General features: G+C 39.3%; 1 protein-coding gene across 1 annotated transcript; it reads right to left on the reverse strand.

Annotated features, from left to right (window-relative positions):
• Positions 1–1,077: 1,077 nt before the first annotated feature.
• LOC139750228 (4-hydroxy-2-oxoglutarate aldolase, mitochondrial-like) lies at positions 1,078–25,512 on the reverse strand. The gene is made up of 8 exons (XM_071664721.1): positions 25,168–25,512; positions 20,344–20,478; positions 16,538–16,635; positions 11,907–11,991; positions 10,135–10,214; positions 7,476–7,572; positions 3,345–3,478; positions 1,078–2,353 (listed from the first exon to the last, which is right to left on the reverse strand). Exons 1-8 carry the CDS (start codon positions 25,433–25,435, stop codon positions 2,204–2,206), a joined length of 1,047 nt encoding a protein of 348 aa, XP_071520822.1. The 5' UTR covers positions 25,436–25,512; the 3' UTR covers positions 1,078–2,203.

Below are 25,512 nucleotides of genomic sequence, written 5' to 3' on the forward strand. Positions count from 1 at the left end.
AACGAGAGGGGAAGATTTCCAGCCACCCGCTCCCTCCCCTTTTAGTCGCCTTCTACAACATGCAGGGAATACATGGGAAGTATTCTTTCTCCCCTGTCCCCAGGGATAACAACATATACATATATATACATATATACACACATATATATATATATACACATACACATATATATACACATATACATACATATATGTATATTATTTTATTTTTTTTTAAATAAAAAAATGAAAAATAAAAAAATAGAAAATGAAAAAAAAAAAAAATGAAAAAAATAAAAAATAAAGAAAAAAAAATATAAAAGAAATAAAAAAAAATAAAGTTTTATATATCTAGGAGCGGATCCGGCAGCAGATGGAACCACGGAAGCGGAAGTGAATCACAGGGTGGGGGACGGGACGGAAATCCTGGGAGCCCCGAAGAACGTGTGGAAGTCGAGAACATCATCTCCGAAAGCAAAAATGGGCACGCTCGAAGGAACAGCGGCTCCAACAATGCTGCATGGCTGCGAGGCACGGGCCACGGACAGAGTTGTGCGCAGGAGCGTGGATGCGCTGAAAATGAGATGCCCGAGGACAACGTGTGGTGTGAGGTGGCCCGACCGAGCAAGCAACGTAAGGGCAAGAGAGATGTGTGGAAACAAAAAGAGAGTGGCCGAGAGAGCAGAAGAGGGTGCCCTGAAACGGCCCGGGCACATGGAGAGAATGAGCGAGGAAAGACTGACCAAGAGGACACATGTGTCGGAGGTGGAGGGAACGAGGAGAAGTGGGAGACCAAATTGGAAGTGGAAAGATGGAGCGAAAATGATCCCGAGTGATCGGGGCCCGAACATGCAGGAGGGTGAAAGGCGGGCAAGGAACAGAGCGAACCGGACCGATGTGGCACACCGGGGCCGACGCGCCGTCAGCGGACCGAACCACGGCATGCGAAGCGCCCAGGGCAAACCATGGAAAGCCGTGTGGGGCCTGGATGTGGAAAGGGAGCTGTGGTTTCGGGCATTATTGCATGACAGCTAGAGACTGACTTATACACTTAACACTCATAATTCTTGAGGGTCCAGAAGGGATATACTGAAACTATTTGATTCTTTTAGTACGTAGCTTCTTTTCTTTTATAATTGTTTAATATTTCTTACATGAGCCTCAGAGGAAAAAAAAGAGCCTCATTTGGCTCTTTTCCCTTTTTTGGAAAGTTATACAGCCCTCCAGTTCTACCCTGTTACTTGCTTTATAAGGAGATTAGTGGGCTGTACTTTTTCTCTAGTATCCCCAGGGCTAATGTCTACATTACTTATTTTTTTCATGAACACCGGATAAGCAGATCCCCAGATAGTGGGTCACCAAGTAGCAAGGACCAGGTTTACATGGCTAGTTACAAGTGATGGTGGAAGAGGGTGAAAACATTTATGTAGGACATCTCCAGACATCCCAGCATGAACATATCAATCTTTCCATCACTTTATATGATTCATCAATCTACTGCAAGTCAAAGGTGTTACCTGGTTCTGCCTGCAAGAAATTACAATGCAAGTGAAAAGCCATCATTTGGGAGGCTGTATCACTGGCAGAACAGTCTCATCAAAGAACCTCTCACTGTAAAGGAGTCCACATTTCCCTACTACTAGAAATAGTGCAGCCTTGGGTTGCAAGTCCTTTTAGATTTATTCTTCATGTCTGCATCTTCTGATGTGGATCTGCTTCTAAAATGCTTAATTTTAGTCTTGTTTAAAAAAATGAACATAGATAATATACATGCATCTTACTCAACTTTGTGGTGTTCCTGGTCTCCGCCTGTTTGAGGTTACTCTGTGAGTGAAAAGTCACCACTAGAAAAGCTGTATCATTGGAAGTACAGTCTAGTCAAAGAACTTATTACCCAAGAAGAGCCTTGGGCTGCAGCAGTCTTCAGGAAAGTCCTGGGTAACATCAGAACTCTTTCCTAGATATTGGTTCTAGGGCAATTATAAAAAATACAAATAAAGAGTCAATTTTGTAAAAAATTCAAACTTGGTCATGCAAGACCAATGAAGTATGTTTACTAGTTTAGAATTATCCTTTTAGTCTGTTTTACATATTAATCTAAATCTATATGCATAATGAGAAACATACACTAATATTTTCATCAAAATCATTACAATTCAAATTGCTGGCATTTTCTGTCAATGTATTTGGTCACATATTACACAGTCCATAAATGGACCACTATTTAAAGGAAACCATGGTCCACAAAAACCTTGTGGAGTTTAGCAACCTCTTGGTCTGATAAAGGCTGTAGAGGGGCACGGAGGGGACCACCATAGAAACCCTTCCAGTCCATAACTTGCTTCAGCCCTGGGATACCAAAGATATTGGTAACCTGTTACAAAAGGAAGAAAAACTCATATTATAATCCTTATAAATAAAGCTAAAAATACTAAAAAATATTTATTTATTTATTTATTTATTTATTTTTTTTTTCATACTATTCGCCATTTCCCGCGACAGCGAGGTAGCGTTAAGAACAGAGGACTGGGCCTTTGAGGGAATATCCTCACCTGGCCCTCTTCTCTGTTCCTTCTTTTGGGGAAAAAAAAAAAAAAAAAAAAAAAAAAAAAACGAGAGGGGAGGATTTCCAGCCCCCCGCTCCCTTCCCTTTTAGTCGCCTTCTACGACACGCAGGGAATACGTGGGAAGTATTCTTTCTCCCCTATCCCCAGGATATTTATTTATATTATTTATTTTATTTTGCTTTGTCGCTGTCTCCCGCGTTTGCGAGGTAGCGCAAAGAAACAGACGAAAGAAATTTATTTATTCTTGACATCTTTCTTATCTCCACTAAATATCATAAACTGATTAGACCATAATATTCTCAGAAAAAAACATGGGCAAAGTTGGAGTTATGTTCTCAGGTGAAATGAGATTAGAATAAATAAATGTTGGGATAACATGCTACATTACAGTGTAAATTTACCCTGAAAATGAGGAAAGGCAAGTGACAAGTGATACTGATGGTTTATTCTTCTCAAGTGGTAGTGAGGAAATGTTTTATGTGGAAAGACTAATATTTGAATCCCGATGAAAATTCTAAATATGCCATTTGATCCCGAATCATTAAGGTTTTATAACAACAGAATAATAATAACTCTTAACACCCTTGCCTTTGTACTCCTTTCACACTCCATTTTAGTGTCACTTAAAACTTTTAAAATTTGCATCTTTTCATGAAGATCATGTATGTTCCTTTATCATAAGGCTTATCGTGTGTGTACTACATGCACATATTGTCCTCCTAACTTTGCAATTAAATATCTGACTAGAAAAGATTATAATAAATACAGTGCAATGAAATATAATGTATATGCACTTACTGCAGAATTAGGAGCAATAAGTTTCTTTTGTAGTTGAACTGCAGCTGTACTGTCACCATCTGCTGTTAATCTGTGAAGTTCACACACAGCTTCTCCAAGAACATTAGCCAGAGCACTCACTCCTCCTACACCACCTAATGGTGCAACATAAACTAGTCAGTGCTTTGGAGGAAAAGATGTTTTCATAAAAATCCACTTAATGAAGGATAAAAACCAAGAAGTAGCACATGTTGAGTACAAGAACAATTGCATAAATATATCACTAAAAATGATATTACTATAACATTAATTCTATTCTCATTCTAACTTAATACAGTACACAGTGAAGATGTGATTAGCCTACCTACAATAAATCAGATAGAGGTTTAGGTCTCAATAAAAAATATCTATGCTTGATCTTAGCAAAAGATTTCTCCATTTTTTCCGCCTAGCCTTTTGTATCATATCACTTTAGGTACAAATAAACTAATGGCTTCACTTGTTAAAACTTAAGCTAATGCAAAAGACCCTTTAGTCAATTTCAGAACAGCAAGAATTCCATTTGAATTTACAAAATGATGATATCAATCTATGTCTCAGCTCTAACCCACTAGAACAAAAAATATGAATCCCAATGAATACTGATGCATATTACATATATCTGTTGTGGATGAGAGGGCTTGGGAAGTGAGTCAGTTGTTGTTCGCTGATGATACAGTGCTGGTGGCTAATTCGGGTGAGGAACTGCAGAAGCCGGTGACTGAATTTGGTAGAGTGTGTGAAAGAAGAAAGCTGAGAGTAAGTGGGAATAAGAGCAAGGTTATTAGGTACAGTAGGGTTGAGGGACAAGTCAATTGGGAGGTAAGTGTTTCAAAAGACTACTACCCAGTGTTCCTACCGAATGGAGAAAAACTGGAGGAAGTGAAGTGTTTTAGATATCCGAGAGTGGATTTGGCAGCGGATGGAACCATGGAAGTGGAAGTGAGTAACAGGGTGAGGGAGGGGGCGAAAGTTCTGGGAGCGTTGAAGAATGTGTGGAAGGCGAGAACATTATCTCAGAAAGCAAAAATGGGTATGTTTGAAGGAATAGTGGTTCCAACAAAGTTATATGGATGCGAGGCGTGGGCTATAGATAGGGTTGCGTGGAGGAGGGTGGATGTGTTGGAAATGAGATGCTTGAGGACAATATGTGGTGTGAGGTGGTTTGATCGAGTGAGTAATGAAAGGGTAAGAGAGATGTGTGGTACTAAAAAGTGTGGTTGACAAAGCAGAAGAGGGTGTATTGAAATGGTTTGGTTATATGGATAGAATGAGTGAGGAAAGATTGACAAAGAGGAGATATGTGTCAGAGGTTGAGGGAACGAGGAGAAGTGGGAGACCAAATTAGAGGTGGAAGGATGGAGTGAAAAAGATTTTGAGTGATCGGGTGCTGAACATGCAAGAGGGTGAAAGGAGTGCAAGGAATAGAGTGAACTGGAATGATGTGCTGTCAATGGATTGAACCAGGGCATGTGAAGTGTCTGGGGTAAACCATGGAAAGTTTTGTGGGGCCTAGATGTGGAAAGGGGGCTGTGGTTTCGGTGCATTATACATGAAAGCTAGAGACTGAGTGTGAACAAATGTGGCCTTTGTTGTCTTTTCCTAGCGCTACCTCGCACGTGTGCGGGGGGAGGGGGCTGTCATTTCATGTGTGGCGGGCTGGCGACGGGAATGAATGAAGGCAGCGAGTATGAATTATGTACATGTGTATATATGTATATGTCTGTGTATGTATAGTTATGTGTACATCGAAATATATAGGCAGGTATATGTGCGTGTATGGATGTGTATGTATATACATGTGTATGTGGGTGAGTTGGGCCATTCTTTCGTGTTTCCTTGCGCTACCTTGCTAATGTGGGAGACAGCGATAAACTATAATAAATAAAATGAAATAAATAAATATATCTTTTCTTTCATACTATTCGCCATTTCCCGCATTAGTGAGGTAGCGTTAAGAACAGAGGACTGGGCCTTTGAGGGAATATCCTCACCTGGCCCCCCTCACTGTTCATTCTTTTGGAAAATTAAAAAAAAATAAGAAGGGAGGATTTCCAGCCCCCGCTCCCTTCCCTTTTAGTCGCCTTCTACGAAACGCAGGGAATAAATGGGAAGTATTCTTTCTTCCCTATCGCTATCCTGTATTGTTGACTGGTTGGTAAGGTTATTTAATGTATGTATGACTCATGGTGAGGTGCCTGAGGATTGGCAGAATGCGTGCATAGTGCCATTGTACAAAGGCAAAGGGGATAAGAGTGACTGCTCAAATTACAGAGGTATAAGTTTGTTGAGTATTCCTGGTAAATTATATGGGAGGGTATTGATTGAGAGGGTGAAGGCATGTACAGAGCATCAGATTGGGGAAGAGCAGTGTGGTTTCAGAAGTGGTAGAGGATGCGTGGATCAGGTGTTTGCTTTGAAGAATGTATGTGAGAAATACTTAGAAAAGCAAATGGATTTGTATGTAGCATTTATGGATCTGGAGAAGGCATATGATAGAGTTGATAGAGATGCTCTGTGGAAGGTATTAAGAATATATGGTGTGGAAGGCAAGTTGTTAGAAGCAGTGAAAAGTTTTTATTGAGGATGTAAGGCATGTGTACGTGTAGGAAGAGAGGAAAGTGATTGGTTCTCAGTGAATGTAGGTTTGCGGCAGGGGTGTGTGATGTCTCCATGGTTGTTTAATTTGTTTATGGATGGGGTTGTTAGGGAGGTGAATGCAAGAGTTTTGGAAAGAGGGGCAAGTATGAAGTCTGTTGTGGATGAGAGAGCTTGGGAAGTGAGTCAGTTGTTGTTCGCTGATGATACAGTGCTGGTGGCTGATTCATGTGAGAAACTGCAGAAGCTGGTGTCTGAGTTTGGTAAAGTGTGTGAAAGAAGAAAGTTAAGAGTAAATGTGAATAAGAGCAAGGTTATTAGGTACAGTAGGGTTGAGGGTCAAGTCAATTGGGAGGTGAGTTTGAATGGAGAAAAACTGGAGGAAGTGAAGTGTTTTAGATATCTGGGAGTGGATCTGGCAGCGGATGGAACCATGGAAGTGGAAGGTGAATCATAGGGTGGGGGAGGGGGCGAAAATCCTGGGAGCCTTGAAGAATGTGTGGAAGTCAAGAACATTATCTCCGAAAGCAAAAATGGGTATGTTTGAAGGAATAGTGGTTCCAAAAATGTTGTATGGTTGTGAGGCGTGGGCTATGGATAGAGTTGTGTGCAGGAGGGTGGATGTGCTGGAAATGAGATGTTTGAGGACAATGTGTGGTGTGAGGTGGTTTGATCGAGTAAGTAATGTAAGGGTAAGAGAGATGTGTGGAAATAAAAAGAGCATGGTTGAGAGAGCAGAAGAGGGTGTTTTGAAATGGTTTGGGCACATGGAGAGATTGAGTGAGGAAAGATTGACCAAGAGGATATATGTGTCGGAGGTGGAGGGAACGAGGAGAAGTGGGAGACCAAATTGGAGGTGGAAAGATGGAGTGAAAAAGATTTTGAGTGATCGTGGCCTGAACATGCAGGAGGGTGAAAGGCGGGCAAGGAATAGAGTGAATTGGATCGATGTGGTATACCGGGGTTGATGTGCTGTCAGTGGATTGAATCAGGGCATGTGAAGCGTCTGGGGTAAACCATGGAAAGTTGTGTGGGGCCTGGATGTGGAAAGGGAGCGGTGGTTTCGGGCATTATTGCATGACAGATGGAGACTGAGTGTGAACGAATGGGGCCTTTGTTGTCTTTTCCTAGCGCTACCTCGCACACATGAGGGGGGAGGGGGATGGTATTCCATGTGTGGCGAGGTGGCGATGGGAATGAATAAAGGCAGACAGTGTGAATTGTGGGCATGGGTATATATGTATGTGACTGTGTGTGTATTTATATGTGTACATTGAGATGTATAGGTATGTATATTTGCGTGTGTGGACGTGTATGTATATACATGTGTATGGGGGTGGGTTGGGCCATTTCTTTCGTCTGTTTCCTTGCGCTACCTCGCAAACGCGGGAGACAGCGACAAAGCAAAATAAAAAAATAATAATAAAATATATATATATATATATATATATATATATATATATATATATATATATATATATATATATATATTTGGCAAAAACTCCAGCAACTCACCTAGATTCAAAGTTGCTAAAAGGAAACCTGCAGATCCAGCAATCACTTGAAAGCCTACATCCTTTGTCTGATGTACTATGCTCCCAATTTTTGTAATCTGTAGATATGTAATTTAGAATTTGAAATATTTACTAACAATTTTCTTTAGATTAATGTTTTGCTGAATTTCTAACATGTTATGTCACGATGATAACTAAAACAGCACTGTACTCAAATTTCAACTTAATGCAATGGCAACCATCCAACAATGATCACTACTAGCAGTATAATTCTTGGATGTGATGGTCAAATTTTCTCTAAGGCCATTCAAAAATATTTCCCCTTTCATCAGAAACATATTTTCTCTGAAAACACTATTGATTTTTTCCACACGGACAGGAGCTCCCATTTGGCAATTACAGCATGAACTAAAACATAAAAATTTTCCCTTTTGCCCATGCTTCAACAGTCTAGCTAAAAAGAATTCTTTTTAGTCTTTAATGTAGGAAAGATATGGACAATATATTATTGTGATATCTACCTATATCTCTCATGCCCGTTCCCTATGGGAACTCCCTCAAGGGCAAAAGAATCTCCATTACTGGTGAACTCCAGTGCCACTTCATAGCCTTTAGCACTTCACCAACAGGATACTAGCAGGGGGGTAACTCCAACAAAGTGTTTCAAAAGACTACTACCCAGTGTTCCTACCGAATACTTCTTATTAATGTATCTACCAAATGTTCCAACCTACCACTTCTGACTAATGCTCCCATCTAACGTTCCTGCCTACTCCTATCTAATGCTCCTGTCTGATATTCCTACATAAAACTTCTATCAATTGCTCCAACCATTTTGCCAGAAGGTAGGACTAATACAAAGTGCTCATTGAAGGAAAACCTAGAGTTACAAAGAATGAGTTGCATGAGTTAAGTGTTGTCAAGTGTTATGTGTAACATGGGGAGACTGTGGACAGAATGCTAACAGTCTATGTATAAGTATGGCAGTAAGAAAGGACTGCTACCTGGGTCACAGGAGTGCAACTTGACAACCAGTGAAGTGCTGGCTCACAATGCAGCCATCATTAACCCTCTTGATAACCAGGATGGTAGTACTAATATGCTTCCCTGGCTGGTGGCTGCCTGCCAACTACTACCTATCATAATATATTCCAATAATAACTATCTTACTGTAATGGAGCAATGATTCATCAGCCTATGTAACTAAAACTGGTATCTCTATCATGGCAATATGGATTTTCTTTAAACTTGGAACAAATGTTGGATATGGCTAAAGAACACAATCTGAACAACTTTCAGGTACAGTAATTCCCATAAATAAAAGGCTGTAATTTGAACATACAATTTTGTCCCCCTTAGCTTTATACAGGGGCACTGTACAGGTATTATGCCAATCCTCAAGCACCTCACCTTGAGCCATACATAAAACAAAAAACTTAATTGAACAATCAACAAAACTGTCACCACCTTTCTTGATAAATTTTTCTGCAATCCCAACCCCTCCAGCCACTTTGCCACACTTCATCTCACACAAAGCATTTATAACTTCTTCCCTTTTCACCAAACTACCTGCCATGACTCATGCTTCACTTACCTCCCTACTCCAAACACCCAACATCTGCCACCCTGTCATCTTGCATTCAACAGTCCTTCAAAATACAAACTCCATCTCCTTTTCACCTCTCTTTTGTCTGTTACCACTTACCCCTTGTTTTCCCTTCAATGATGCTTTCATTGCTCTCTTGTTCTCTTCACTCTACTCACCTCCTTCCATAATATTTTCTGATTCTACCTGAAGTTTGCTACCCCTTTCTCACCCCAACTCTCATTTGCCCTCTTTCCATCACCTACCCCTTCCACCTGATCTCCTACCACCTCCACTTGTACATCTCCCAATCACTTGCACTCCTTCATTGCAGATTATGCCCAATCACCCCTATTTTCTCTCACCAACAGCTCAACTTCCTCATCCAACCACTCTCTACTCTTCTTATCTGCCCACATCCCACCTTAAATATGGCAAAAACTTCTGCATAAGTAAGCAGTGCTCCTCAAAATGCCTCCCTTAGTTTTGTTTCTTCTCAACTACAACTCTTCACCCTCCTATCTCCTCTTTCCAAGCTCACCTTTTCATCATCCTCTCCCCCCTCACGTCACTTCCTCTTTTCCTGAAGCCTTTACAAACTTTCACCTGCTAGGAAGAAATCAAACATCCCATCAGCTGCTCCTCTCAGCACAGTCACATCCACAGTCTCTCTTTAGCATGTCTATCAATTACGACATAATCCAGTAATGCCAGCTTACCATCAACTCAAACCATCCATGTTTACTTACTTATGCATGTCCCTCTATTTAAACTGAGTATTCCCAATCACCAGTCATTTTTCTGCATACATTTCCACAATTGTTCACCATTCTTCATTCACGATGGGTACCTATATCCCCCTACTATACTCTAAACTGCCACATTGTTGTAATAATAAATTGGTGATGGTGATATCCCTTGCAATGAGCAATGCTTCAAATTTTCAAGAACAAGGATCTGGCAATCTTAACAGATGTTCTCCTATGAATTACAGAAACAGAATAATCACTCCCTCTCATACTGCTGTTGTCCCACATAATACAAGGCATGACATAATTGACCAAAAATTACTTACATTGCCACCACTCTCCTTTATGCCAATGATGTTTGGATGATTGGCAAGATCAACCACCACATCAATGCTCAAGTCAATTACTGAAATATAGAACAAAAAATAAAGATCTCCATGGCATGAGTAAAGATAAACTTACTCTATTTTGTTTCTACATCTTACTTAATCTAATGCTATACCTGTCAACCAAAGCTTTATCAATTAGCCTGTAAGGTGCAATAGGAGAACAGAAATTCTGAAAATCCAAATATGTCTGTCAATATAATACTTATGATTTCTGAATGATCAAATCAGTGACGCATTCATGGACCACCCAGGGTCAAGTGCATAGTTCTGAATACTGGTTGCAGCAGTCAGTCCACAGTCAACCCAGCTGTTCATGCACCCCTAGGGGTTGGTCGATAAAATAGGTACCTGGCTCAGGCTAGGGTACATATACCTGGTGCTAGCTCGCTGAAGTAGGGGGTTGTGATGCCCCCTATCCCACCCTGTGATGCACTTCTGCTTCCATGGTACCATCTGTTGCTAAATCTGCTCCCAGATATCTAAAACACTTCACTTCCTCCAGTTTTTCTCCATTCAACTTAACTCCCAATTTACTTGTCCCTCAACCCTACTGAACCTAATAACCTTTCTCTTATTCACATTTACTCTCAGTTTTCTTCTTTCACACACTTAACCAAACTCAGTCACCAACTTCTGCAGTTTCTCACCCGAATCAGTCACCAGCGCTGTATCATCAGTGAACAACAACTGACTCACTTCCCAAGCCCTTTCACCCACAACAGACTGCATACTTGCCCCTCTCTGCAAAGTTCTTGCACTCACCTCCCTAACAACCCCATCCATAGACACATTAAACAACCAAGGAGACATCATGCATCACATGGAGAGAGTGAGTGAGGAAAGATTGACAAAGAGGATATATGTGTTAGAGGTGGAGGGAACAAGAAATAGGAGACCAAACTGGAGGTGGAAGGATGGAGTGAAAAAGATATTGAGCAATTGGGGCCTGAACATACAGGAGGGTGAAAGGCATGCAAGGAATAGAGTGAATTGGAACAATGTGGTATACTGGAGTCAACATGCTGTCAATGGATTAAACCAAGGTATGTGAAGCGTCTGGGGTAAACCATGAAAAGTTTTGTGGGGCCTAAATGTGGAAAGGGAGCTGTGGTTTCGGTGCAGTACACATATACAGCTAGAGACAGTGTGAACGAATGTGGCCTTTGTTGTCTTTTCCTAGTGCGGGGTGTCATTTCATGTGTGGCAGAGTGGCGACGGGAAAGGATGAAGGCAGCAAGTATATACATGTGTATATATGTGGCGATGGGAATGAATAAAGGCAGTGTGAATTGTGTGCATATGTATATATGTATGTGTCTGTGTGTGTATATATATGTGTACATTGAGATGTATGGGTATGTATATTTGCGTGTGGGGACGTGTATGTACATACATATGTATGGGAGTGGGTTGGGCCATTTCTTTCGTCTGTTTCCTTGCGCTACCTCGCAAACGTGGGAGACAGCGACAAAACAAAATAATAAATAATATATGTATATGTCTATGTATGTATATGTATGCATAGGTCGAAATGTATAGTTATGTATATGTACATGTGTGGGCATTTATGTATATACATGTGTATGTGGGTGGGTTGGGCCATACTTTTGTCTGTTTCCTTGCACTACCTCGCTAAGTGGGAGACAACGACTAAGTATCATATAATAGAGAAATAATGATAATAACATACATTAAATTAAATTGTTCACCTGTAAAAGCAGGAACGCTGTACAGAATAACAGGAACAGGACTGTTGTTTGCCACTGCAGTGAAGTGTGCATGGAGAGCTTTGTCCTGAAAAAGTAAATGAATATATTTAAGTCTTACACTGCAGTCAATAGAATGGTTTGCATAGCCCTGGTGCAACACTATTCAGGAATCTATTTTCTTAAATCTCAAAGAAAGTATCTGTATAGATAGGTAATCGGCCACACAATTTTTTGTTTATATGAGTAGTCTTTTCTACATACTTGACGCCATATCCAGTGTTAGTGAGGTAGTGCCAGGAACAAAAGAAAAAGCGAGGCTGCATTTGCTCACATCCATGCTCTAGCTGTCATGTGCAATGCACCAAAACTACAGCCTATCATCCACAATCAGGCCCAATAGACCTTTCCATAGTTTCCCCTGGCTGCTTCACATACCCCAGTTCAGTCCACTAACAGCATGTTGACCCCTGTATACCAAATCATTCCAATGCAATCTAACTGGTGCAAGCCTTTCACCCTCAACCATGTTTAGGCCCTGATCTCTCAACATCTTTTTCACTCAGTCTTTCCATTTCCAATTTGGTCTCCCCATTCTCTCTGTCCCCTTCACTGACACATACATCCTGTCTATATATTTCTTTCTTTCTTTCATACTTGACCAGTGTTTCCCGCATTAGCGAGGCAGCGCCAGGAACAGACAAAGAAAGGCCGCATCTCCTCACATCCATTCTCTAGCTGTCATGTGTAAGGCACTAAAACCACAGCTCCCTATTAACAACCAGGCCCCACACACCTTTCCGTCCCCTGGTTCATTCCACTGATGGCACGCTGACCCCTGTATACTACATCGTTCCAATTTACTCTAACCTGCACAGGCATTTCACCCTCCTGCACATTCAAGCCCAGGTCTCTCAAAATCTTTTCCAATCCATCCTTCCATCTTCAATGTAGTCTCCCCATTCTCCTTGTTCTCTCCAATTCTGACACATATTTTCTTTGTCAACCTCTCATTCATTCTCTCCATATGATTAAACCATTTAAGCACACCCTCTTTAGCTCTCTCAACCACACTCATTTAATTACCATACCTCTCTCTTACCTTTTCACTATCTACTCGATCAAACCACCTCACATCATACATAGTCCTCAAACATTTCATTTACCGCACACCCACCCTCTTCAGCACAGCGTTATCTGTTGCCCATGTCTTGCATCCATATTATAATGTTGGGACTACTTTTACCTTTTAACATACCTATCTTGCCCTCCCAGATAATGATCTTTCTTTTCACTTATTCTTCAAGTGCTCCCAGATCCTTCACCTCCTCACCCACCCTATGACACATCTCAGCTTTCAAGGTTTCATTCACTGCTAAGTCCACTCCTACGTATCTAAAACACTTCACTTCCTATACACTCACATCCCCAATATCTGTTCCCCAACTCTGCTACACCCAATACCCTAGCTTATATTCACATTTACTCTCAACTTCCTCCTTTCACACACCTTCCAAACTCAGTCACCAACTTCTACAGCCTCACACTCAAATCTGCCACCTGTGCTATATCATCAGCACGCAACAACTGACTGACTTCCCAGGCCCTCTCATCCCCTAAAGCCTGCATTCTTACCCCTCTCTCCAAGACTCGAATTTACTTGCCTCACCTCCCTAACCACCCCATCCATAAACAAATCAAACAACCATAGAGACATCACACAACCCTGCCACAAACCGATATTCACTGGGAACCAATCACTTTCCTCTCTTCCTGCTTGTACACATGCCATACATCCTTGGTAAAAACTTTTCACTGCTTCTAGCAACTTACCCCCACACCATATACTCTTAAAACTTTCAACAAAGCATCTCTATCCACCCTATCATATGCCTTCTCCAGATCCATTAGTGCTACATACAAATCCGTCTGTCTTTCTAAGTATTTTTCACATACATTCTTCAAAGCAAACACCTGATCTACACATCCTCTACCACTTCTGAAATCACACTGCTCTTCCCCAGTCTGATGCTCTGAACATACCTTTACCCTCTCAATCAATACCCCCCCATATAATTTCCCTGGAATACTTAACAAACTTATCCCTCTGTAATATGAACACTCACCTTTATCCCCTTTGCCTTAGTACAATGGCACTATGCATGCATTCTACCAATCCTCAGGCACTTCACCATGATCCATACATACAGTGAATATCCTTACCAACCATTCAACAACACAGTCACGCCCTTTTTTCATAAATTCCACTGCAATACCATCCAAACCTGCCACCTTGTCGACTTTTATTTTATGCAAAGCTTTCACTACCTCTTCTCTGTTTACCAAACCATTCTCCCTGACCCTCTCACTTTGTACACCACCCTGACCAAAACACCCTATATCTGCTCCTCTATCATCCAACACATTCAACAAGCCTTCAGAATATTCACTACAGCTCCCCACTACTTGTTATTACCTCCCCATTTGCCCCCTTCACTGATGTTCTTATTTGCTCTCTTGTCTTATGAACCTTCTTTACTTCCTTCCAAAACATCTTTTTATTCTCTCAAAAATTTAATGATACTCCCTCACCCCAACTCTCATTTGAGCTCTTTCTCACCTCTTGCACCTTTCGCTTGACCTCCTGCCGCTTTCATTTATACATCTCCCAGTCATTTGCACTCCTTCCCTGCAAAAATCGTCCAAATGCCTCTCTATTCTCTTTCACTAACAATCTTACTTCTTCATCCCACCATTCGCACCCTTTCTAATCTGCCCACCTCCCATCTTTCTCATGCCACATGCATCTTTTGTGCAAGCCATCACTGCTTCCCTGAATACATCCCATTCCTCCCCCACTCCCATTATGTCATTTGCTCTCACCTTTTGCCGTTCTGCACTCAATCTCTCCTGGCACTTCCTCACACAAGTCTCTTTTCCAAGCTCACTTACTCTCACCACTCTCTCCTACCCAACATTCTCTCTTCTTTTCTGAAAATCTCTACAAATCTTCACCTTCGCCTCCACAAGATAGTGATCAGACATCCCTCCAGCTGCCCCTCTCAGCACATTAACATCCAAAAGTCTCTCTTTTACACCCCTATCAATTAACAAGTAATCCAATAATGCCCTCTGGCCATCTTTCCTACATTAACATCCAAAAGTCTCTCTTTCATACACCTATCAATTAACATGTAATCCAATAATGCCCTCTGGCCATCTCTCCTACTCATATTCATATACTTATGTATATCTCTCTTTTTAAACCAGGTATTCCCAATCACCAGTCCTTTTCCAGGATGCAAATCCACAAGCTCTTCACCATTTCTATATACAACACTGAACACCCCATGTACACCAATTATATTCTCAACTACCACATTACTCACTTTTGCATTTAAATCACCCATCACTATTAGCCAGTCTCATGCATCAAAGCTGCTAACATACTCACTCAGCTGCTCCCAAAATACTTGCCTCTCATGATCTTTCTTCTCCTGACCATGTGCATAGGCACCAATAACCTATTTGTCTAAAAGAATATCAAGGTCAGCTGATCTAGTTACATGCATTTTGTGCTCAGCAATACCCCCTGAATCATTGTAATATAAAACTAACAGCTTTTCATGCTGTTTTTTCACATCATATATGATCATATTATGAATACCATAATGCTTCTTCCAACTTAACCTTATCAAATTTTTGTAGAATTCCAACTTTCTACATGATGGTCAGTGAAGTATTCTTCCCCTTTGCACCATCACTCTCAACAGTATCACCTCAATATTTGTTGGACACCATTATAAAGGCAAAATACAGGCAAAAACCACAAAAATAACAATAATAATTATGGAGCACTATGATTTTAAATTCAGACTGGAAGAACACTGAAAGAGCAGTGGTGTGGCTAAGGCAGTGGCAGAAAAATGGAGTAGCACCTTTTGAAAACTCCTGCAGCATTTTGGCAGGAATCTTAAATGAGTAGGTACTCAAAGTCAGCACATTCTTGGACTTTGGATATCCAGATCTGTATTGTTAATTACCATGTTGAATCTGAGAATACTTACGTGAAAACAATCTAAATTGTGACTACAACAAAGTCATAAGCTTCTTCTAAATGAACAGTAACAGAAAGAGAAAAAAAAGGAAGGTATCTATCGCATGTGTGACTTTATGGGCTAAAGCACTCACTCCTAATATCTAACATATGCAACTTGCAATTATCACTATTGAGTCACAATTCATTTAAAATTTTGGTCATATGGAGTGTGTAAGAATCTAAGCTGTATAATAATAATAATGACGCTTAAATCTCTGCCAATTTTGTTTTCAAACTGTATGGCAATGAACATTTATATTCAATAAAATTCACATAAAGCAATTGAAACAATGGAAAATAAACTGTCACTTACTGGACTGAAATGATATTGAAATTGTATGCATGTAATGTTATATTTAAAGCAAAAGTTTTCACTTTTCAAATAAACTTTCTTCTAATTATTACACACACAATTAAAATACGGCAATCTAGTAGCATTAGTTTCCTAAGCACACAATCATTCATAACTCAGAGCTGATGTCAAACCTTAAATGCAAATTCTGTATCTTTCAAAGGTCCACAAATGAGCTATTACCTTCATGCCCCCTTTATAGTAGCTTGGAGTGACTACCATGACAGCATCAGCACCAGCTGCTGCCATCTTTTGAGTCATGTTGATTGTATCTCGTGTAGCTAAGAAGTACAAACCACTTAGTAAATATGAATATAATCAGAGCATATGAATTTCATGTAATACTCAGCAGCTGCAATTATTAAGGGTTACTAGATGCAGTATCAAAAATAATTTCTGTAGTATGGCAATCAGTACTTATTCAAAAAGAGCTGCAATTCATATCAAAATAATACAATTTGTACTAAAAAAGTCATTAAAAACTCAGGTCAAGATAATCATCCCATTGTTCCCATCATTATATGACAAGTCTTAGAGGACTCCTCCAATTTTGCTACGAGAGGCTATAATTTGTTAGATTGCTGTTCCTGTAACATCAAATATGGTTACATGCCAACAAAACTTAAGCCACTTGGCATATCTGATCATGACACAAGTCTTTTAACACCTATTTTTGGACAAAATTAAAAACTAGTAAGCCTATCTTGGAAACAGTTCAGATCAGGAATGATGTCAGTGAAACCCTCAGGAGATGCATGGAAATGACTGCTAAAAATGTACCAGATGAAGGAAATGATAGGATCGATCAAAATGTTGATGCTTTAAATTCATATATTTTTTTGTTTCAATATCATTGTGCCGAATAAAATATTGAAACACAATCCAAATATTAAGCAATGGGTATCTGTAGATCTTAAACAAAAGCTGAACAAAAAGAAACTCTGTAGAGTAGGTGATGACATCAAATTCAAAAGGTATACAGAGGAAGATAGATAATATGGTTGTCTTGTGAAAAAAATAAAAAAAAATAAAGTTATACAGATAAAATGGAAAACTGGACTAAGCATGACATAAAATCAGCTTGGTTTTTTTTTTTTTTTTTTTTTTTTTTTTTTTTTTTATACTTTGTCGCTGTCTCCCGCGTTTGCGAGGTAGCGCAAGGAAACAGACGAAAGAAATGGCCCAACCCCCCCCATACACATGTACATACACACGTCCACACACGCAAATATACATACCTACACAGCTTTCCATGGTTTACCCCAGACGCTTCACATGCCTTGATTCAATCCACTGACAGCACGTCAACCCCTGTATACCACATCGCTCCAATTCACTCTATTCCTTGCCCTCCTTTCACCCTCCTGCATGTTCAGGCCCCGATCACACAAAATCCTTTTCACTCCATCTTTCCACCTCCAATTTGGTCTCCCTCTTCTCCTCGTTCCCTCCACCTCCGACACATATATCCTCTTGGTCAATCTTTCCTCACTCATTCTCTCCATGTGCCCAAACCACTTCAAAACACCCTCTTCTGCTCTCTCAACCACGCTCTTTTTATTTCCAGCTTGGTATGGTCTTCAAAAAAGTATTGGAATTTCAGAGGGTGGTATCTCCAGATGTACAAAATGCTTGACATTATCATAATGAATCAAATAATTTCTAATGTAGATTTGATGTACACGACTATTCTCTAGATCAAAATATTATTTCTGAATTCCTTTAAACCAAAGAGGACGAGCTTATAATAGTAACTCATGAGGATGTATTGGAAAGTTTGAAGAAAGGGAAGTGTAGTAAAGCTGCTGGTGTCGATAAAATAAGTGCATAAGTTACATCCATTTGTAAGGTACAAATAGCCCCAACTGTGTGTATAATATTCAAATGTTTTCTGGATCAGTCCTATACACAAAGAATTCAGAAAACATCAGAAATTGTACATGTTCCAAAAAAATTGTCACCAAAGTGTTGAAATAATTATTAACTGGTGGCTTTAACATTTATTTTAGTGAAATGTTTGGAACATGTTAAAAAGTTTTTGTATGATCATGTGAAATACAATATGCATATACAGAAATGAGGTGAGCTGAAGATGCTATACTATCCATTATTAATTTTGTACTTAAATTTCTGGATGAGGTTAACTCTAGAACTGTTAAACATTCTGCAAAGATTTTGTTTGTCATCTCTTCAAGTGCTTTCATCATTATCCAGTCCAATGTACTGATGCAAAATCTTATTTCTATGAATGTCAATTTGTATCTTCTTTTGTGGATTCATGATTTTGTTGTACTGACTTCAAATTTTCAAGAATTATGGGCAAGTATTCAGATTCGTCAATAACTAACACAGCTGCCCCCCAAGCTTTTATTATCACCACTATTGCTCACTCTTTGTACACGCAATTGCAGATGAGTGCAGGATTCTTGTATGCATTTTGAAAATGTAGATGCTACTGCCTTAGTCTCACTTCATAAAAATAATGATTTTGTGTACAAACTAGAAGTGATCAGTTTTACTAAATGGTGTAATAACAACTTTCTGGAATTCAATGCCAGTAAAACTAAAGAAATGGTTACTGATTTCTGTAAAATGCCAGCAGCACAACAACCTTTGGTTATAAACTCAGTATGTGGGTTATGAACTCACTATGTGTTGAAAATGTTCATGAATTATAAACACTTAGGTACCATTAATGATAAAAACTAATTTCTTCTCATGTTGAATCAGTTTATAAAAAGGCAAACTCCAGAATGTTTTATACAAGCATTGTCCACTTCTACTGTCTTTCACCATATGCTGCTGGTATGGAAACAGTACTATGGAATCCAGGAGGAAATTAAGTAAAATCATAAATGGTTGTAGTAATTGATAATTAAGAATGTGAAATCATAGCCACATCTGTATAAAAATGCTGTTAATCAAAGATTCAATGTTATACAGAAAAATTCTAACCATCAATTAGATCCATGTTATGAAATGATGCCATCTAGTGAAAGATTAAGATCAGTAACAAGTAACCTGCACATTACAATAGATAATTTGTTCCCTCTGATGTAAAAATAATTAATGATGTAAATAAATAATGAAAAATATGAGGTAAGAGAGAATGTTATCTCGGAGAGCAAAAATAGGTATGTTTAAAGGAACAGTAGTATAACAGTATTATATGGTTGCGAGGCATGGGCTATAGATAAGGTTGTACGGAGGAGGGTGGATGTGTTGGAAAAGAAATATTTGAGGACAATATGAGGTGTGAGGTGGTGGTTTGATCGAGTAAGTAATTAAAAGTTAAGAGAGATGTGTGGAAATAAAAATCATGTGGTTGAGAGAGCAAAAGAGGGTGTGTTGGAAGGGTTTGGACATATGGAGAGAATAAGAGGAAAGGCTGAGAAAGAGGAAATATGTGTCAGAGGTGAAGAGAACAAGGAGAAGCGGGACCAAATTGGAGGTGGAAAGATGGAGTGAAAAAGATTTTGAGCGATCATGGCCTGAACATGCAGGGGCAAAAGGCATGCATGGAATAGAGTGAATTGGAACAAATGTGGTATACTGGGGTTGACGTACCATCAATGGACTGAACTAGGCCATTTGAAATATCCAGGGTAAACCATGGAAAGGTTTGTGAGGCCTGGAAGTGGAAATGGAGTAAATGGGGCAAATGCCAAAAAATGAAGGAATACTTGTAGAATGTTACTGATTTCCAAGAAACTAAAACTTGTCTATGATTGTCTGTGAAGCCTGAAGGGTCTGAGCAGTCTGTAGGAACTGGCTGTGGATGAAAGACTGGTTTCAGCTACAGAAAGTATATATATGTAAATGAGGCCACTTTTCATTTGTTCTTGATGATATCTCACTGAAGTCAGATGAGTGAGTAAATAAACTGGACAAAACTGAAGTGTACTCAGGTATAATCATGAAGTACCTTCAATATACTGTGTAAAAAGAATGAAAACAAAAAGTACCTACTGATTATCTATAATACTCACATTCACATCCTGAGCCTGCTAAAAGAAGCTTTCCTGAAGAATCTGGAAGAAATTCTCGGGATCGTTTTACCAATTCAACCCGTTCCTCTGGGGTGAGGTACACATATTCTCCATTGCTGCCCTGAACAACCAAACCTGTAAGGTTCCAATAGGTTTATCAAAATAGCCTGACCATTATGTTAATCCTTAATGTGATGAGTCCAGTGTAGATTCTGTTTCTTATCCTTAAATAGCACAAAGTGAATTAAGTAAAAAATGATAACCTGGGAGTGGAATATTACAATTTTACAGCAATCTAAATTTGATCATAATGAGAAGATATGGTATTAAATAATTCAGTATCATAAAATCAGCTTCCTATCCATCAATTTATTAGTTCTGACTTCATTCCCATTAACATGCAGTGATTCAGCACATACAGCCTATTAATTTTTTAAACATACCATTAGCCTAAGTCCAGTGTATCAAAGTGAAATACAGACTTCCATGTCAGTAAGAATGCTTTATACTTTACTACTCTGCTCTTAAATATAATTCATTATATGTGGAGAAGGTCTCCATTCAAACTACACACACAAAGCATTCCAATGCATCAAATAAATTCCTCATTTGATACAATCTATGGCCTAAAAATCCCCTCTATCCATTTCTTCAGTGCTGTAAATACATGGAGGGGAACTGATAATATTCAATAAACTGACGTAATCACTCCCTTTAATATGCCTCTTTTATAGTATGATCAACTCCCACACAAAATGGCTAATAAACTAAATTTTCTCATTTTACAACTAAATTGAATTTGGTTCAACAAAATCAGCTTACTACTTATCAACCTTTAGGGTTGAAGAGAAAAACCTTTACCTCTGTACTCCCTTCATGCCACAGAAGGTGACTAAAGGGGTAACAGATGGGAGCTCAAAACTCTTCCCTTCTTGTATTTCACTACTCTTCCCTTCTTGTATTTCACTTTCAAAAAGATAGAAGAGAAGTCGCTGCTTTCCAAATGCCAGAAACGGTGATCAAGTGTGGAAAAAATTTATCTATCAATTAAGTTCAACTAAATTCTCATTAACATGGGATGGATCATGAACGTACATCCTCTTAGTTTTAAAATATAAGGCAGTGTCTGTGTTGCCGCTCATGAGCCTTTAACCTGGTTAGCCAAGAGACATCGTAACTCTTTCAAATCTCCTGATGGAAATTCACAGAAACTGAGCGATGTCTTTACATGGATATTTGCACAATGAGTTCCACGCCTCAATCTGAAGGACATTAGCTGAGCCTGGGAGCAGGATGTGGTGGCAGTGTGCAATAATTTCTCACCATTGTCTGTTATTCTTAAGCTATGCCGATGGGAGCACATTTTTGTGAGCTTTCTAAGAAGGAAACTGTGAGGCATTTAGCTAGTTTTAGAGGATCTAGCAGATGATCCTGAACTACTTGACAATGATGATCTGTCTTCAGACTGTATGTAGAGATTTTATGGCCATGGACTCTTCACTCTTTATACAGATACTCATAGCTGCACAACAAAATCCCTAACATCTGGAACATGCCAACATACCTCCTATCCTAAAACCCACAAAACTACCCACCACCCCCTTCCCCTACTACCCAATGTCACTGCTATCCTCATTATCCAAACTCTGCCATAAAATCATAGACAACAGAGTCAAAGAAAACATCTCACTCTGACCCACAAAGCATGGCTCTAGATGCAATCTACCATCACACTACACAATGAGCTCACACAATAACTTCTGGATGCAGTTAACCAACCAAATCCACCCTCCTGCACATTACTAGTGGCAGATGACATTAATAAAGCATTTAACACTATCTCCCAACACATCTTCACACAAAAAAGTAAGAGCATCTCCATAATGACAAAAAGTGGCTAGCCAATTTCAAGGCTTGTTACCATGCTGGAATCACTCACAATAGCATCATCTCTATAACCAAAACTTTACAATGGACTTCCCTAAGGAGTAGTTCTTTCTCCATCGCTGTTCCTTCTCTTCCTACACAAACTCGCATTACTTCAGGTAAACCTCTTCATGAAGGTCCTTTCATGAAGACCTCACAATCGCATCATAACACCCTAATTCTACAGCAGCAACATCATTCATGTACCACAACATTACACAATTGGAGCAATGGTTCACCCACAACAGAATATCAAAAACTGCCAAGTTCTCTTTATATATGTTCTTACATACCACTAATTTTTAGTTTCATCATTGTTTTAGCAAGGTCATAGATATCCTCCTTCCATAAAAGTTAATAATTAGCACCCCCTCCTTGAAAGTTCGTAATTTACCCTTCTCAAAAGTTCAAAATTGGCCTTCCTCCCCTTTTTCACCAAATCCTGGATACATACCTGCTGAGCAGTCATTTATCATAATTTTCAATATTCTAATCAATGTATATCATTTATACCTATAATTATTGTGCTAACTGCCAAGAAATGTCAACAAACAGATACCATACCGAGTGGTTTTTCATCCCACCATCCAAACTCTCCCAAACCAGCCACTCTATACCATCCACAGTAGCAGACAATTTGGTATAGTAAATTTCTAGTGTACATCTTGGCTGCTGGGGATTTTAAGTAAAGTTTTCATATGTTTTGATGATTTTTTCTGTTTTCCTTATCTTTACTTTCATGTCACAGCAGTAACCATGCATGGGCTGCCTGGGGTCATGGACCTGAATCATGGTCACAGCACTTGGTCTGCAGTAAACCCAGGAGTTCATCCTAAGAATTGTTTGATAGCCTCGAGCTATGGCATACACTTACTTCCTGCCCAAGGAGTACCCTTTATCTTCATGAGGCTCCTGCAGCACTTGGGAAGCTTACCAAAACCACCAGTCAGGATTATAGGTCATAAAACGTTGCGATGTTGGTGCATCTTTGTGCAGAGAGTGCATGGCAATTGAGCAGTAAGCACTTGGTGTCTTCTTTATGGGCAATGCACCACAGACATGAAGGTTCTTGGAATATGCTGAAATGGTGTTTGTAGTGTTTTTAGTACTGAGTGATGACCAGAGCACAGATGGGAGAGTGTGACTCAGGTTTGTCTGGAGTGTGGTTTCTGATAAGTGAATGTCCCATGAGTTGCAGCTAAAACTAAGTTGGGAGATTGATTGTTTTGTGCCTGTCAGGTTAGTTTGCTATATATGTGTGTGTTATATCTACTGAGGGTGAGGGATCTGTGAGGAAGGATTACTGAAGTGTTAGGCAGGGATAAGCTCTTAATTTCTAGTCAGGGGTTGGTAGTTAATTTTAGAGTGGTTTGGGAGTGAGGAGTTGGACAGAACTGAGATCTGAGCATGTAAGAGTGGGAACACAATGGGAGGATCTTTGATTCAATGAGAAAGTGTTGTGTGCTTGTGTTAGATAGCACTATGTTGTGTGGTTTGCAGCTGTGATATTTAATTTGGAGAAGTTGGAAGAGTATGAGTGCTCTATTTTTGTGGTTTGCAGCTTTGTGATATTTGATTTGGAGAGGTTGGAAGACCAAGCAGGTGACATCTAATTTAAAGTGAAGGTCAAATGAGAAAAGCTTGATTAAGGCATTTATTTGCCCATGCCATCTCAGCTAATATAAAAAAAAAAATCAATTACACAACTTCCCTCATGTGCATTATCCTTACAATTAAATTCTTATCCAACACTGAAATAAAATACATATATCTCTAAATCATGAACTACTACTTTTGTTGTATTTCCTGAATACTATAATAACATCAAAGAAGAAATTCATATACTATTCAAAACTAGTTATGATGCATGCATAACCTAGTTATCAACTAAAAAGTTTAAATATTTGAATTATGCAAAAGGTTCAAGAGATATGGGCATGTGAGTAAAGAACTTTCCCCTTACCACATAAATGGATAATTATATGTTTGTGTGGAAGCATTTGTGTACAACACCCAAATCTCACAGCATGGGAATATAAACATGAGCAAAACAACATTTTTGTTAATAAAAGAATAGTGTGAATTTTGGCAACAAGGAAAAGTTTGGCAAGGTAGTCATAGGTTCTCTTGAGTGTTTGCTTAATTTTCCACATGAATTTGCTTTATTTTCCACATAAATTTGATTTAGTTTCCACATATATTTGCTTTATTTTCCCCATACATTTGTTCTATCTTTGCAAGTTTACTTATTCTAATCAAATCTCACCAGTGCCCTTCTAATTAACTACCACTTTAGGAGTCAATTTATATGCTTCTGTTCCACTGAAGGTATTTCTGTGAAGCAAGGACAGGGTGCCATAACGTTTTTTTTTTTTTTTATAAAACAAGGTAAAGTTAAGATTCACAGCAAAGTTCGGTAGAAAGTTATAAGATTCTTCTGATGTATACATGATTATCACTTACCCTTCCTTGTACAATTTCACGATCTTCATAACCCTCCCTACTGTTACATACTAATAAATACAGGATATAGGAAACAGCGATCATGTATAATATTTGAATAAAACACAGGATTACTTGACATCATCAAATCACAACAGCACCTTTCTCAATAACTTTTAAAGTCTTTAGTCTATCTTCATGCTTTTCTTCCACTCCCCATAACTTATTTCTGTGATGTCCTGAAAGTCAATATGAACCATGCAAAGACAAGGTAGCCTACTGTCAACTTCCATGCACTGGGCATAGCTTTTTACAAGCCTCTTAATCATTTAAATACAATTCTCCTCGGCAAATAACTGTTGTACGTTCAGGGTTGTATAAATATCTCAAACTGTCATAGGCCTTGACTTTACTCGTTTATCAATCTTATCAAATAACTGACAACGACTGTCTTACCTCTAAATGGAATCTCGCTCCATTTGGCAATATTACTAGCTAACTTGTCATAGGCAATGGTCTCGTCTTCGTTAAAGGGTGTGGGCATAGGAGGGAAGATACCCCCTAGGTCAAGCTGTGCCTGGCTTGGTGATGATGATGATGCTTCTTCTCCTGACGGTCGCCATGCTGACAGTGACAGTGGGCGGTGCTGGTACGCCCGCATGGAGGACGCCGCCCACCACTTACAGCATCTAGCTACAGCAACTTTCCTGAACAGCGCCATCATGAACACTGCTAGTTTCAGGAGTGCCAACTCACTAACGCTCCCAACCTTGAGACCCTGTTTACAGCATGTGTGTGTGT

The sequence above is a fragment of the Panulirus ornatus genome, chromosome 9 (assembly GCF_036320965.1).
Source record: "Panulirus ornatus isolate Po-2019 chromosome 9, ASM3632096v1, whole genome shotgun sequence".
Classification (NCBI taxonomy): Eukaryota; Metazoa; Arthropoda; class Malacostraca; order Decapoda; family Palinuridae; genus Panulirus; species Panulirus ornatus.

What these genes read in the sequence shown, in the direction of transcription:
- LOC139750228 (XM_071664721.1), bottom strand. Translation starts at nt 25,435, where the DNA reads ATGATGGCGCTGTTCAGGAAAGTTGCTGTAGCTAGATGCTGTAAGTGG. An exon ending in CAGCGTTCCTGCTTTTACAG is followed by an intron (nt 10,215 to 11,906) that starts GTGAACAATTTA and finishes TCTATATTTCAG; the next exon opens with TAATTGACTTGAGCATTGAT. An exon ending in TTATTGCTCCTAATTCTGCA is followed by an intron (nt 2,354 to 3,344) that starts GTAAGTGCATAT and finishes CTTTTGTAACAG; the next exon opens with GTTACCAATATCTTTGGTAT.